The 17,327-nt window shown below is 31.7% G+C and overlaps 3 protein-coding genes across 3 annotated transcripts; all 3 read left to right on the top strand.

The window, feature by feature from the left end:
- Window positions 1–648: 648 nt before the first annotated feature.
- On the top strand, window positions 649–894 carry BDCG_07993 (uncharacterized protein; the record flags this gene model as incomplete). The annotated part of the gene is made up of 1 exon (XM_045423766.1): window positions 649–894. One exon carries the CDS (start codon window positions 649–651, stop codon window positions 892–894), a length of 246 nt encoding a protein of 81 aa, XP_045272629.1.
- Window positions 895–6,036: 5,142 nt separating this feature from the next.
- Window positions 6,037–6,677, top strand: BDCG_17706 (uncharacterized protein; the record flags this gene model as incomplete). Its single annotated transcript, XM_045426786.1, has 2 exons — window positions 6,037–6,192; window positions 6,270–6,677. A coding segment is annotated over exon 2 (315 nt), but the record flags the coding sequence as incomplete, so codon positions are not given.
- A 3,681-nt stretch (window positions 6,678–10,358) lies between these two features.
- BDCG_07991 (uncharacterized protein) lies at window positions 10,359–12,396 on the top strand. Its single transcript, XM_045423765.1, has 2 exons — window positions 10,359–11,412; window positions 11,515–12,396. Exons 1-2 carry the CDS (start codon window positions 10,852–10,854, stop codon window positions 11,617–11,619), a joined length of 666 nt encoding a protein of 221 aa, XP_045272627.1. The 5' UTR covers window positions 10,359–10,851; the 3' UTR covers window positions 11,620–12,396.
- The last annotated feature ends 4,931 nt before the right edge of the window (window positions 12,397–17,327 follow it).

The raw sequence follows: 17,327 nt of genomic DNA, 5'->3' as shown, positions 1-17,327 counted from the left end.
TCATTATCATTATCATTATCATTATCATTATTATCATCATCATCATTATCATCATTATTATTATATCATTGCCTGTCTTCACCTCTCTCTCAACACTCATTAAAATCAATTATGTCATTTCTCTTCAAATATTCTGGGGTCCTGCGGACCATCAAGGCGCGTGAGCGCTGTTACAGATTGAAGAGAGAGAAGAAGAAGATATTCAAGTGTGAGAAGACAGATTGTAAGACATGTTATAATGCCTTGAAGAGACTTTATAAGAAAGTAGAATAATAACAATTTTAAGTAACACTTCTGATAGATTTAGACTGAACTAAGTATAGAAATAATGCAGATGACATCACCTGTGAGAGATTGAAAAAGAAGACAGTGAAGAGTCTTATACAGTAGCAGTGAGATCAGAAGAAGTTCTGAGAATAATTTAAGATCAAGATAAAGAGAGAGAGAAAGAAGAAGAGTATTACTGTAAATAAGTAACAGCAGAAGAAGATTGAGAAGATATTAAAGCAGAAGATAAAGAAGTCAAAACTGATAAGTTTTTTATTAAGAGATAATGATTTTTGATAATACTTCTGTTCTCTAATTGATTAGCAGAAGCTGACAGAGAAGAAGAGAATTGAGGTCTTATTCAGGTCTTGAATATGCTTCATGATTCAGAATATTGAGAAGACAGCTCTACTCTCTGAGCATGTCAATCTGCTTACTGCTGAAATGAAATCTGAGACAGTAGATCAGAAAATGTGGGATTTTGAGATACAGATTGACCTGGCTGAAAGAGAGCAGCAGAAACCCTTCTCTGAGAAGATAGTGAAGAGAGATTTTGAGGTGATTATCACCTCAGATGAGAAGAAAAAGAAAGAGAAGAAGAAGAAGAAGAAGAAGAATGAGAAGTGAATTATGAAGAATAATAAGAAGAATGAGAAAGAGAAGAAGTAGATTTTTTTCTTTTTATATTAGTTAGTTATAAGTTTAAGTTTTTAATTATTAATAATTAAAATTGATTTTAAGTTTTCAAAAATTATTGTACAAGTTGTAATCAAGTCAGGAATAATATATATATATATATATATTTAACTATCATGATTCACAAATCACTATAATGTATAAGTATCAACATTTTTTCAACATTGATATTCACAATATTAATATATTTTTAATAATATCATCTGATAATACAATTTGATAACACTCTCTTTCACAATATTAATATATTTCAAGAAATATGACAGAGATTAATCAAGATTATTTATTTACTTTTATACATTAATAATATTCAATCTGAGTTAGTACTAAAATTATAACTAAGCTAAGAAACAAGATTATTTTCTCTTATATTAATTCTTCTTACACACATCAGTGATCAGTTATTGAAAATAAATTATTATCTTTCTTAAATTATTATCATATCTTCTGAATTCACTTCTTTCACTTCTTTTACTTCTATTGAAGATTCATAAACTCTTTAAGAAATCACTGTGAATTACAAAGTCTACATTGTTTATAATTCAACACAGAATACTCTTTTTCCATTATAATGAATGATCACTTCATTCTTCACATCTGATTTCAGGTCACAAAATTTATGAAAAACTCAACACAAATATCAAGATGAACTATGAAATAATTATCAATAGATTATATTGCAGATTACTGAAGAGTCATCTCTTTGCTGTAATCACTGCAACTTTATTCAGAAATATTCATCATGAACTGATCATGACTCTGAAGGAATTTCCTGACATCTGAAGTCATCAGAATGCAGACAATAAAAGAAAAATAATTAGAAAATTACTACTGAGCTGATAAGTTACTCTATCAGATAACAATTTTTGATAACACTAACTTTCTAATTTGAAGAAAATCATGCAAAAACAACCCTGTATCAGTACTCTGATTTCATAACTCTTATCTGATAACTTTCATGAACAATTACTTCACATGTGTATATCTCTGAATCTTTCTCTTTGATCAATTGAAAACCCCGAATTTCAAACACTTCTTCAAATGCTTAATTCAAATCTTCATATTTTACATCAATTCTGTCTTCAGTTCAATCTCAAGACATATTACAAAGTCAATATACAATATCTAGAATCAGAGTTGAAGAATCATTAAAGAGTATCTCTCACAGTGAATGCATGAACTAGTACAAACAATCTTACATTTATGAGAGTTATATGTTATTATATTGATGAGAACTGAACTTATCAAGAGATATTAATTGAATTTGAATCATTGATCAGTAGTCATACTGAGGATTATATAGCAGAGATATTAATGACTGTGATTAAAAATAACTATTGAGATATTAGTCTCAGTCTTCTTACAATTACAACTGATAATGCTGTGAATAACTACACTATGATGAAGAGCTTGAAGTAAAAATTGGCTTTGCATTTCTGAAATGATAAACAAGGTCATATTTCCTGCATTGCTCATGTGGTTCAACTTGTGATACAAATACTGATAAAGAATCTTAACATTGAGATGAAGAATAATGAGATGACTGATACTTGAGATGAAAATGAGATGAAAGTAATTACTCAAGTAACTTTTACATTTACTTTGCAAAAGATAATATTTTTTAACAACACTTTTTGATATTATTTTTTAATAACACTTTTTGATAATGCTACTGTTAATTTTGAATAGATTGACTAATAATTTAAATATCATAGATTCAAAACATTGCTAATGCAATTTGTACCTCTTCTAAATAATAATAATGATTTCATGATATTTAATAAATAAATAAATCAGTCACATCACTGAATATGATACAGAATGATAGAACACAGTGAAGTTCAACATATAAGATAACTATTCAGACTCTTTGATTGTGTCAGATGATTAATCATTGAGTGCAACACTCTGATTGAGAAAAGATTCAGATATTAAAACTTTCTGATATAAAGTGAACTCAGTTGAAATATGTGATTGATTTACTGTTTCAGTTTTATAAGATAATAAAGACAGTCTCAATCACTTGTATATCAATACTGCAGTCAGTCTGATGAGTATATAACAGTTTATTTACTCATCTTAAGAAGCAGTTGAATCACTTAAAAAGAAATTCAGTCTGAGATAACACTATAGCACATGCTATTGTTACTGTAAGAGATAAACTGGCATATTACTACAGCAAAATGAAATAATCTTTTACAGAGTACTATGCTGTAGCAGCTCTACTAGATCTCTCTCATTGAGTTAATATCTACACTTCTCAAGATTGAACAGAGGAGAAATAAGACTCATATGTTAAATTAGTCTGAGACTACTACAATGTCAACTATCAGAGATTTGAATGAGCAGATGTTCAAGATGTGAAAACAGTGAAATACAATTCTCTAGTAAGTAATGATCTTTGATAATACTTCATATTACATAGAACTATAATACTAACTTTGAAACAGAACTTGCATACATTGATTGCAACTGAAAATCAGGCAAAACTACATGCTTGTAAAACTGAATTTGACTGCTATCTTCAAGATAATTCAATGAATTTACACATCAAATCAATTCTAGAGTTATGAAAAATTGTTGAGAGTATATATTCAACTGTTGCACTGATGATATATGATATTCTAGCAATTTCATTGACAGAGGTGAGAATGAAGTGAAAGTTCAACTCAAGTTAAGATATTTATCACTATCACTGAGAACAATTACAAGGAGAAACAATCAAGAAACTCATGATTGTAAAATATGAAATTATCAGACAGTTTAATATCTCTGATCACAGTATATCAGAGAAGTGTAGTTTTCATAAGAAAGTGAAGAATAAACTTGCACAAGAATGTATTTAGTTGTTTCATGAGTGTTATCAATAATTGTTATCAAATTCTGATTATATAAGTAATCACTGAATGAACTGAATGAGACTGATTTTAATCTTCAGTCTCAGTCTCATTCTGATTTTGAAAGAATGATCATCTTTCACAGTTTATTCTGGAAAATTACTCTCATTTCACTGTTCTTGAATTAAATCTGGTCATTTTTCATGCCATTTCTCTCAGAAATGATTCATTTTCAGATTTTTTTGAGGCTTGGTCCTGGTGAGACTCACGCCAAGAAATGTATGAGACCAGATCAAATGAGATCAAATGTGAAATTCATAGTCTCACCGGCCAGTCTAGTAATAAAGCTCTGAGTTATCTGTGATTAGACTGACCGTGTGACCGTGTCTGAGATCAGAACCAGATTTTTTAATAGTCTCATTATCAATTCAACTGATCTCATTACACAGTTTTAACATTAGATAGTGATTTCATACTGTCTCAGTGAGACTTACTGTCTACTCTTATCACATTTTTCAAATGAGATTATGATTTTCACTTCTCAATTTAAATTATTTTTATTGCTTTAAATGACTTTAAATCTCATTTGAGTGTTATCAAAAAGTCTTACTTTTTAAAAAATTAAAAATAGTCTAAAAAAAACCTTAAAATGTCTAAAAATAGTAACTTTATACTAAGAATGAGACTAAATGAGACTAAATGAAATCAGTTTCTTATTTTTTTCAAGTCATGATTTCATTTTAAGATCTGATATATAGTCACTTTACATGTTTTTTTGATAGTCAGTCTCAGCAGAATTCACGCCAAGAAATGTATGAGATCAGATCAAATGAAATCAAATATGAAATTCATGATCTCAGTGACCAGTCTATCTGTGATTGAGCAGAGATCTTTATAACAACTGTAAAATAAGATTAAGAGAATTAAATCAATATTTACTGAGACTCTGCTGAATAATATAAGATAGAAGATCTGATATAATTGAATCTTAAGAATATATAAATTATATATTTATCTTATACACTAAATTACTGTTATATCAGATATAAAGTAATAGAAGTTCTAGATAGTTATAACTACTATCTTAACATATCATCAGAGATTTATAATATATTTTATATAAGCTTATTTCACTGTACTATTACTGATCTGTTCTCTTCTCAACTAACTTCTAACTGACAGTCATCAGATATCATAGAAGAAGATAATGAGCTTGAGTAAGAGATTGAAAATATTCTCAATAAGAGACTTCACAGCTGCAGCTGAAAATATCTCATAAAATGAGTTAACTATAATTAATTAATCTAAACTCTGAGTTTTATATTATTTAAAACAGCAGCTCTTGACTGATGAGAACTACTTCTAGAAGAAGAGAATTAATGTGACAGACTGCATCTGATCAATTATATAGACTATTTTATTACACTTCATAGATTCTTCTAGTTCACTCTTGAATATATATACTCTGATTCTCAGTTATTCTTAATTGCTGATTCTCAGTCATCATGAATATATATGCTCTGATTCTCAGTCATTCTCAATCACTGATTCTTAGCTGTTATAAGTACATATGCTCTGATTCTCAGCCATTCTTAATCACTGATTCTCAGCCATCACATATGTGTATAAATATTCATCTCAATTGCTGATTCTCATACTTTCTCTTTCTTTTCTTCTCTAACATTTTTCTCTTTATTATATAAGACCTAGACTGGCTGCTGAGATCATGAATTTCATATTTAATCTCATTTAATCTGATTTCATACATTTCTTGATGTGAATCCCGCTGGGACTGACTATCAAAAAAACATACAAAGTGACTATATATCAGATTTTAAAATAAGACCATGACTTGAAAAAAATGAGAAAGTGATCTCATTTGATCTCATTTAGTCTCATTCTTGACATAAAGTTACTATTTTTAGACATTTTAAGGTTTTTTTTAGACTATTTTTAATTTTTTAAAAAGTAATGCTTTTTGATAACACTCAAATGAGATTTAAAGTCATTTAAAGCAATAAAAATAATTTAAATTGAGAAGTAGAAATCATGATCTCATTTGAAAAATGTGACAAGAGTAGACAGTAAGTCTCACTGAGACAGTATGAGACTACTATCTAATGTTAAAACTGTGTAATAAGATCAGTTGAATTGGTAATGAAACTATCAAAAAATCTGGTTCTGGTCTCAGACATGGTCACACGGTCAGTCTAATAAGACCTATTAATATAATACTGATCTATTCAGCATAGGCCTCTTACATGAGAGAATTTCAGCTCAGAATATAAAAACTTCTTACAAATTACAATATTTTTAACATTTTAATAACTTGAATCATTTTTTCCAGATATAATAAATAAAAGAAAACAGTTTTAAAAATCTACAGAACAAGGTATCTGCAGTTTATACTTTAAACTATATACATATTTTAACACTTTATATAACTGATTATCATTTCTGTTCTCTCAGATCTGTTTCAGAGATTATGATTCTCTCAGAGAGCTGCTGCTCAGCTAGCTTTCATAACTAGTTTATTTATTATTTTACCCCTCGCTCGATAAAATGGTCGAGAAACCCGTCCGTCCCAAACGCCGGAGATCTGAGTTTCCGGCAAATGCCATAAGGGCCACCGACAGAGAATATTGGAAAAGGCGGCTAGCAGAGCATAATGCAGAGCAAGAGCGGCGTTCTCTCATGACCCCGGAAGAAATCGCCACAGAGAATGGATTGCAATTACAACGCGAGCTCGCGGCTCACCTGGAGCTCATATTATTCGGGAGTTTTTGTATATTTAATACACTAATGTACACGCTAAAAAATACGCTAATTGTGTCCTCGCGGTTGCGGCCAGAGGTTAATAAAAGGTGCATAGTTACGCGTTATGTCAGGTCACATGATCCGGCTTACTAATCCTTCCACCATATAACTTCCCACAACCTAGCAGGAAGCAGAAAACTTGACCTCACTAAGTGCGCCACTTGACCTCGTTATGTAAGCTGACCTCGCAAATGTGGCCCGTGCCACTACCTGACCTCGCTCAATACATCTTTTCTTGTAATTTGAAACTACTCAATTATTTACCATCAATTCTACAATCAATTCTTAATTAATTCAAAATCAATTTAAAATCAATTTAATACTGAAATTATTCTTGAATTTAATAATAATACTGAATTGATTATTAACTGATTTTCAATCAATTATTAATTACTTAAATATATAGATTAAATCTATTTTTATTACTATAATTAATTCAGAATCAATTTAAAATCAATTCAAAATTAATTTAAAATCAATTTAATACTGAAATTATTCTTGAATTTAATAATAATACTGAATTGATTATTAACTGATTTTCAATCAATTATTAATTACTTAAATATATAGATTAAATCTATTTTTATTACTATAATTAATTCAGAATCAATTCAGAATCAATTTAAAATCAATTTAAAATTAATTATTAAATATTTTTATCTTGATATATTTTAAAATTCTGTAAAACATCTCTTTATATTCTATATGAATTTATCTGTTTATTTAATTGATTATGAATCAGCTATACATGCTTTAATTAATTAATGAGCTGAATGAATAAGTGAATTAAAAGGTTGAAAGTTAATTATCAACTGATTAACTGTGTCATGCTTACTCACTCTCTGTAGTGAGTGTGCCACAGTGTACAGAAAATCACACTGTAAAGAAAATATTTTGAATATAGTAATCTTCAAAAATTAATTAATAATCATCATTACATCTATCTATAATATAAATATTATCTATATACTTATTAGAAGATGTAGAATTCACTGTAAGTTAAGATTCTATAGAATTATCTTATTGTGATTGAGTGACTGTAGATTTTGTAGATTTGATTTCAATTGATCAAAGAGTCTTATTAAATGTCTTTTTCATCTTATCTGCTCTACAGATTGTGATCTTGTGATTGACATTCTTAATAGTGAGAACTTCATCTACTTGTATCTGTCTATGAGAGGATTTGATAACCTGATATCTATTTGTTTAATAATAATCTGCAAGTTCATTCTCATGATATGTATTCAATTCTGCCTGAATCATACTACTCTTGAAGATCTTGTTCAACTGCCTTGTCAAATCAGATATAAGAGTATTCTTCACATCTTCTAAGATCTTGACTGCTGTATTAATTTAATGACATAGTTTTGCAACTGTCTCTGAGAAGGTTAATTGTGAGAAGGCAGTTGACAGTTGATCTGCAGATGGCAGAGTAAAGTAATTGCATACATTATCATCATCATTGTATATGTTGAGATTCAGAGCATCATCAATGATAAGAGGTCTCAATCAATTGAGAATTATATCATGATTAACTGGATACATTTCACAGTCAGCAAAGCCAGCTCTCACAGTGTCAGATTTGAATGCTTGTAGTCAGATACTCTTCAGATTAGTAAGAAATTGTCTGTCATTATACTGAGACAGCTTCATATTAATCAAATCAGTTGATAATAAAGCTTATATTCTCACAAGACACTTGTTTTGAATTCATGAGTTTTTGCTTAACTCATTTATAATCTGACAGGCATTTGATGAATTGATATATTCATATCTTGCTTACTGTAAGAGGTGCAGTCTCTGAATCTGTATAATACTGTCTCAATATGTGATTCACAGCAGCTTTGATATACTTGATGATAAGTGAGTAAAAATTAATGTTCAACTGATGAATTCATATCTTAATTGTCTCTTTCTGACTGTCATTCAATACTCAATTCAGTGAAACTCTCATAGTTCTTGATTTCTTCCCATTGATCCTCTCATACAAGGTGACATATGAGACTTTGAATTCTTGTGACAGAGACATGATTTTTAATTTTGAATTACTTTTGTACACATCAACAGCTCTTTGCAACTGCTTCTCAGTGTAATTAGAAGATTTAGACATGGTTATAATTAATGATGATTATTTGAAGATGAAGAATAAAGATATTGAAAATATTTTCTTTACAGTGTGGTTTTCCATACACTGTGGCGCACTCACTACAGAGAGTGAGTAAGCATGGCACGGTTATTACTGTATTATGCGAGGTCGGGGTCATGATTATGTAACGAGGTCAAGTGGCGCACTTAGCGAGGTCAAGTTTTCTGTATACACCAACCTAGCCAGCAACCTTTTCAATCAAGCAAGCTTTACACCTTCCACACGTTAGACACAAGATACTTACCACCGTGTGACAAATTCTTGTGGTGGTGGGTACATCAACTCAACCATGAGCGCCAAATGTTTGATCGGGTCATAGCCTCCCTTCGTGCCAAATTTATCGTCAAACAAATGCCCCCCTTCAAAGAGGTCCCAAATCTACCGAGTGATCAGCAAAGGACCTCCATGGCGGCTACAGAAGGAAGCGCTATAGTTACTTGCCAAACCCGCTAGGTTCTAAATATCGACAGAACTCCCCCACGGCATCTGAAATATTATCTCCGGTGCTCTATAAATATGTGGTTGGATGAATGGGCCGAACTCCTGTCTTTCTCCAAATTCGTGCCTCGCCAAAGTCACACAGTATAGGGAGCGCATAACTTTTACCTCTCCAGCCGGGCGACGGAATCTTCTACTCTGGTAGATGATATGTGACTCATGGATCTTCTTCCGAGGATTGGATTTTCGGCCTCTGTCTCTGCTAAATCCGCTAGCATGCTGTTATCCTCCGGCTGAGCATCAAATTGTCAGTTTTTAAAGGTAGTTCGAGTCAGAAACGAGTTGTTCGCGCGATATAGTGGCAGGGCTGAATACCAGTATAGATTATCTCAGCTTCAGTGTGCAAAAAGTCAAGGGCCAATGGTAGTCACTTGACAGTCATTTTGAGGAGGGGTAGGTCAAGCGGCCTCGGATTCTGTCTCATCATCTCAAGGAGTGTCATGAGCATTGGTTGTAGCACCAACAGCGGTGCTTGCCAGCAGGACCTTGAATATCAAATGAATTGTAAAGCTCACGGCTGAGTGATTGACCAGGATGCGAAGAATTGACTTTCTCAGATGCTCATAGATCTTTAACTCGCGATCGGTTGCTTGTTGGGTATGTGGGCAGCGACGTGGATACCTTCAATAGTGTATATTTATTTTCCCTGAGCATTTTGAATTATTAGAGGAGCGGTTGCTAGGGGCATTACCAATCTTTCCTGAGACCTGGTATCTGGCCTCGAATATGTCTCCAATTTTGACTGTGAGGAACTGCACAGGCTTATATTAAGGCAAAGTCTCCTCCTCCACATAGATCCCAAACGGTAGAGTAGAATACGAAACGTTCGGAGTTTTTCTCGATGATGAAGGCTTCTGCCGCAGAGTGTTTCCCCACGCGCTTAGTCGAGATGCCATGCCTGTATTGTCAGTCCGTCTATCGCTTAGAGTAAAGTGTTGCAAATAGCTGGGAGAGAGCTAAGCTGGTCGCCGAGCTTATTAGGGAGCTGTACCATGTTACCTCCGCATGCTCAGCCTCTCTTGATATTTTTGGATTACTATGAGCAAGTAAACTTCTTTAGACTTCTATCAAATTTTGCTAATTTCTGAATCAATCAGAGATCTCATATATGCAGATGTCAGCTAGCCTAAACCTCAGAGTGCTTAAGAATGAGAATAATAACAGCATTGCAGCTTAAATTCTTAATCTTTTGGATTCTCTGTCTAGACTAGTAGTTAGTTAATAAACTTAGATTTGAAAAAGCAAATATGATATCACAGTGATGCGGCGATGGCTATCTCAGATAAACTTCTCATATTCTATATATATATACTCATATATCAGCACCATGTCTTGCCCAGGGGCTGTGCCTAATTTGGTTTCTGTCACTTTGAATAAATATAGCAATCAGCTTTGTACTGTGCATGTACCTTTCTCCTGTTCCACTCTTCAACAGCCATAAATTCATAAATTCTACATGTTTACCTACACATCGCCGGTGACTTCAATTACTACTACTACTACCCAAGTCAAATATAATATCTTGCCATCAAATTCCCACAAACATTTCTTTTAATTTATTCTTGTTTGTTTCTCTCCACAAAGTGTTACATGCATTCACAAGCACATCCAACAACCATGCCACCTCCAACTGCTCCGACGAGGTCCCCTCCTCCACCGCCATACTCCTCCGTAGCACCGACACAACCAATCCCCTCCCTCCCTTCAGACGCAAAAACCACACCCCGAAGACCCCCCAAACCCACCCACTCCCACTCCAACCCCCTCCCCCTCCCCAACGCCAAACACACCCACCGCTCCCGCCCCCGCCACAACAGCACCTACGTGCCCCCCGACGTCATCGACTACCTTGACAACATCACCCCCTTCCACTACCACCACGAAGGCCCCTACGACGCCGCCAGCCCCTACAGAAACAGATCCTGCCACAGCTACAACCCTATCGATGCCCTCAAGTCGTCCAACGAGGAGGCGCTGAAGGCCACCCCGCCGGGCAAGATCGCGGACTGCATTTGGCATGCCAGGCCGCTGGATGGGGTTGCGTTTTACCCACCGGGCTCGACGGATCCGGAGGGCAACACGTATGACTATGAGGAAGGGTGGAATATGATGACGGAGGATAGTGGGGATTTTAGGAGGTGGCCGGGGATGGTATGATTGATGTCCTCCCTCCCCCGATTTTTATTTTTATTTATTTTTATTTAGGGTATTTGAAGTTTTACTAACTGCGCTCTCTCCTGCGGGCATTGGTAGAAATTCCGCGATGAGGATTTCAAGAATGACCCTGCGTACATGGGACTGTTGAATGGCCCAAGTTGGTCATTTCCTAGCCTATTTCGTCGTCGTCGTCGTTCTTAAAAAAGACTACTACTCTACTAACGTCGGGCTGGGTTCCTTCTCCTGCTTCGTACACGCTACATTTTATTTGCTTTTATATATTCTTTTTTTTCTTTTTTCTTCTTAACTGGCAGTATGTAGCCTTCATTAGCCAGGATGGCATGGGTATGGAAATTAAGATGACTTACATTTTGGCGTCGTTAAATTGGGGGTGGGTGGAATTACAATTTTCGGGCGAACAATCGGAAGTGCAGGGTTAGTTATGCGTGTGCATATTGTGTTCGTACTGTTTTGACGTCTCAGGATTGTTCATTTTGCTGGACCATTGGTTAAAATATTGGGATTGTACATGTAGTTAGTCTACATTATTGGGGTGTTTACAGGAAAGAAAAAAGAAAAAGTCTGTATTGCATCATACGACTGGAGTTAATAGGTTTTATATTTGAAGCAAAATATATGATGAAAACCCTGGTCATTAAAGGTGGAGAATTTCCTTTTTGAGGGTCTTGACACTATGTAGGATAGTTGAAATAGAGAGATAGATCATCATAACAACAAACATCAAATGCTTGCTTACACCCACTTTGTGGCTTGTGGAGCTCTCTACCACTTTCACTCTCTAATCCCTCTATCACTGTTACGCGCTACACGTCCACGTTACGCGTCATACGCGTATTTCCCATCATGCCTGTGTAATCCTCAGAACGCCCACTTTTTCCTCCTTTATATATTCTCATTCTCCCCCATCCTAGCTAGCTAGAAGAGAATGGAATTCAACTTTGTTGAATAACATTATATATGATAGCATGTCTACATACGCGTCCTAGTGTTCAGATCAAGTCATGATTAAATCTCAGATTAGATAGTAATTACAGCTTCTAGTAACAGCTACTATATAAAGATTACAGACTTATTATTATTATTATTATTCTTCAATTATAGATGTATGCAGTCAGAGACTATGATATTTACCTGAGAACTTTAATTCTCAGAGTTTTTTCCATGTCTGTAAAGTTAACTATTATACATTCATCAATTTCAGATATGTAAAATCAGAAAATTTCAGCTCAGAATATAAAAACTGTTTACAAATTACAGTATTTTAACATCTTTTAATACTTTGAAATCATTTGACAATATCATGATAAAAGAAAAGAGAAAAAGAACACAGTCTCAAAGATAGACACATTAAACAGATAGATAGAAAGAAATTGAAAGAAAAAGATAAAGAAAAAGATAAAGTAAAGAGAGATTACAGACTTATAAATATAAGATTACTATTATAAAATATTATCTATATTATATATTTAACTGCTTTCACTCAATCTTTATCACTACTTAGTTTATCTGTATTAATACATTACTATACTATTATTATTCTCAGTCTGTGAACTTAATCAGATCTCATATTTTAAATTAAAATATTAAAAAATAGAAGTTACTCTGCTTCTTCATCTCTCTTTCAGATATTAACAGTGAGTAGTGAATTATTATATATACTTTCTCTCATGATCTTATCTTTCACTCACAGAGATGAAAATCTTATAAAATAAAATTCTCTAGTTTTATCACTCTATTTTAAGATATAATTTAAAATTAATACTATTATAATATTACTATATTAAATGAGTTTTCAGAATAAAAAACATTCTCACTTGATTAAAATCTCTTTTATAGCAGATTTTAAATATATTAAAGTAGTATTTACTCTAGAAGAAGAATCTTTCTACACTATCTATTTAATTAAGATAAGAAAGTGATTTACAGCTTTAAATCTCTCTTATAAATTAGTTACTAGATTTAAGAAATGAATTCTGTAATTTAAATAAGAATTAAATTAAGTAAATGAAAAACTTACAAATTTTAGTTCAGATAAGAAATATAAAGCTAAGATATTTTATATTAATTTCAAACTAAGTATAAACTTAGATTTCATTTATATTACTTATAAGCATAATTTAATTTCTTCTCAATTAAGTGTATTAACACTGTAAGAGTAAATTCTTATTATCTCTGTATTTACTACTCACATCACTACAGACTGAAATAAGATACATAGAGTTTAATCAAGCTTTTACTTTAAACAGATATAATGAGTAAATAATAATAATCTCACTTTAAGAATGTATTTTAATACTCATTCTTATTATTATTATTATTCTTCAATTATAGATGTATGCAGTCAGAGACTATGACATCTACCTGAGAACTTTTAGTTCTCAGAGTTTTTCCTATATCTGTAAAGTTAACTAAATACATTCATCAATTTCAGATATGCAAAATCAGAAAATTTCAGCTCAGAATACAAAAACTGTTTACAAATTACAGTGTTTTAACATCTTCTGATATTTTGAAATCATTTGACAATATCATGACAAAGGAAAAGAGAACACAGTCTTAAAGATAGACATATTAAATAGATAGACAGAAAGGAATTGAAAGAAAAAGATAAAGTAAAGAAAGACTGTAACAAAACAAATTATTAAAAGATAGTATATAGCTGTTTTAACAGACTATATCTGATTGATTTCCCTCTCTTCATATTCAGATAATTCTGAATTTAGCTATTTTCTTGTAGCTGCTTGAGTTTCTGATAGAAAGTCTATTAAGTATTTAATTCCTGTCTCAGTTGAGAATAAGAATCTTATATTTAATTAATTTAGATCATACTTCTCTTTCAATCTGGCTCTGAGACTATTGTATAATGCACAGTGCATTACAATATACTCAGCATTCTCATTTGTATTGCAGAATGAGCATTCTATTGAGTCAAATCTATCATCAAATCTTTGTATATAAGATTTGAAATAGTCATGTTCTAGTTTTAACTGTATTATAGATGAGAATATTTTCTTTTTACATTTAATTGAACAAGATTTTCACTTGAGTTTTATTTCAAATCTTGAATAATATATACTCTTCTTTTGTTTCTGTCAGCTTTCATTTCACTTATCTAAACAAGATTCTTTTATTTTTCTCTTTATAAAAGATCAGAATATAACTTTTTGAATAGATCTGCTTAATTCTGCACTCTTTTTTACAGCTGAATCAGCCAATTCATTGTCATGAATATTCATATAAGCAGCAACTTAGTGCAGATGAATTATCAGATTTGATATTCTTCTCTTTTGAATTTTCAAAACAGAGTTTAAGATTAGTTCAAGATTCATTTGATTATTATGAATCTGACTATTTCTAAGTCTTTTAAAAGCAGCTTGACTATCAGAGAATATTCATATCTCTTTCAAACTATTTCCTCTTTTATGAGATTTTATTTCTATGAGTTTGAAAGCTTTCACTATTACAAATAGTTCAGCATCAAAGACTTCAGATTCACAGCCTAGATTTCAGAAATCTGAGATAAAATTGATATTATCTTCAGTATAAGCAATGCCTGTGTCTAATCTATTCAGATTCTTATTTTTTGAGTCATCTGAATAAATCAGAATAGAGTCTTTTATATTAATTGTAGAAATTCTCTTTAAATACTGTTCATATTCTTTCTCTTTTGATAGTTCACTTATTTGTAAGTCTATAAGAGATTCAAGCTTTTCTCTTCAGAGAGACAACTTCTCATAATTCACTTTTTCAATATTTAAAGAAGAAAATTGATTTTTAATCAGAGAGCATAGTCTGTACAGTTGAGAAGACATTTTCTTTAAAGAATTATTTTCATTTCAATCAAGAAATCTATTTCAATTCAATTCATTTTCAGAGTGAATTGATGAAAATGAAGAAGAGACTCTTTCTCTGATTATATAATTTGAGCTCATCTTTATAACTCTCAGAGCATAGTTTATACAGGTCTTTTTAAATCTAATAGCAGAAGAAGGAATTGAAGCTTCAATTTTCATTGCTTTAATAGAAGATGATTTGAATACTCTCAGAATTCTTCTCAAGACTCTGTTTTACAGACTTTGAAAGAGTTCAGTGAAATTTCCTTGATTATTTTATCAAACTTGAACTTCATAATCAGCTACTGATGTAATACAGACTATATATAACTATCTCATAGCCTGGAAGAATAGACCTCTCTCTGTATTTGATAGTCTGATTATGTTGTTTAATAGCCTTTCTGCCTTGACAGTTCTTTGTTAAATGTGATATTTAAAATTCAACTTGAAGTTTAATCATACTTCTAATCATTTGACATTTACACTGGGTTTAATCTCTCTATTTAAAAGAGTTAGAGATAGTTCTTTCTCATTGAATCTAGAAAAGAAATGAATTAACTCAGTTTTATTCATATTAAATTGAATTTGATTGATATCTGCTCTAACAAAGATTTTCTTTGCAGCTTCTTCAATCACTTTCAAATTCTCTTCAATAGTTTTTGAGCTGTAGACTAGATCAATATCATTCACATAACTCAGAGATCTCACTATTCTCATATTTCTATTCTTGAATAGATATACAGTGTATATTACAAATAAAATGAGTGAGATTGAAGATTCTTATAATACTTCTATTTTTATCTCAGTCTTGTCTTATTTCATTCCATCAAAGAAAAGTTATATAATTCTTTTAGATATAAAACAGTTAACTCATTTTATTAGAGAAAGTGGCAGTTTTAACATCTTCAATGTCTGAATTAACTTTGACTTTGAAACATGATCAAATGCTTCTTTTATATCAATAAAAACTGCAGTTGAGACCAGATCTTCATGCTTTGCTATTTGAATATTATGAACAACTGAGAGAACAGTGTCAATTGTAGAACACTGTTTTCTATCTCTCATTTATTCACTGAATAAAAGAGAATTACTGACAGAGCTTATAAAAGATAGTTGAGTAGATATTATCTTTTCTAAAACCTTTTCTAGACAGTTCAATAGAGATACTACTCTATATGACTTAAGAATTGAAGTTTTTCTATTAAGTTTTGCAAGAATCACTTCAGTGGCTTCTCTTCAGCATTCAGAATAATATTCATTTTTCAAGAGATTGAAAAAGAGCTTAAAATATTCATTCTTTAAGTAGAAGTATGTATTTTAAATAATCAAGTGATTAATTGAATCAGGCTCTGCAGCAGTCTTAACTAAACTTGAGAAAATAGCTGACTCTAATTCATCTTGAGTAAGATCAGGTCATTCTCAGTCATTTTCATCAATATAGTTAAGAAGTGATATATTCTCTTCCTCTGAATCTGAATCTGATGAGTATTGAAAGAGAGTTCTTATAAAAGCTTAACATTTTTTCTTAAAAGAGTTTGCTGTATATGATTCATTCTGAAACTCATATTCTAAGGTTGAAAGTTTTGCTACACTTCTTGTTTTAGTATAGTTAAAAGCTTTAAAAACTTCTTTTTCTTGTACTTCTTCAAGAAATTTATTTCAGCAGTCTGTTTTAGCTTTTTTAATATCTGAAAAATATTCATTTCTGACAGCTTTGAACTCTTTATCAGAAATTATATCATTCTTTCAATCTCTTCTAGCAGTAGTCAATTGTTTTCTTTTAGATGTGATATTCTCATTTCATCAAGGTTTTAAATACTCAGAAGACTTTCTCTTTGAAATATTATCTTTAACACTTGCTAGAATAATAGATGTAATGAGCTTCACTCTATTCTCAAGCATTTCATTTGAGATATCTTGATCAGGATTTCAATACAGCTCACTCTGTCTTTCAGATTTTAACAGTTTTATGCTTTCTTCAACTGCCTTCCAGTCAGCTTTTTCAAAGTTAAACTGATTAGAGAGAAGAGGATTTTCACTCATTTATTCCTCACT

Source organism: Blastomyces dermatitidis (genome assembly GCF_000003525.1).
Source record: "Blastomyces dermatitidis ER-3 genomic scaffold supercont1.10, whole genome shotgun sequence".
Taxonomy (NCBI): Eukaryota; Fungi; Ascomycota; class Eurotiomycetes; order Onygenales; family Ajellomycetaceae; genus Blastomyces; species Blastomyces dermatitidis.
Note: the sequence above shows the minus strand (reverse complement) of the source record. Positions and strands in the feature narration are given on the sequence as shown.

Excerpts from the sequence above, each read along its gene's own strand:
- BDCG_07991 (XM_045423765.1), top strand. The coding sequence starts at position 10,852 with ATGCATTCACAAGCACATCCAACAACCATGCCACCTCCAACTGCTCCG. Across the intron at positions 11,413-11,514 it reads TTAGGAGGTGGCCGGGGATG|AAATTCCGCGATGAGGATTT; the intron begins GTATGATTGATG and ends GGGCATTGGTAG.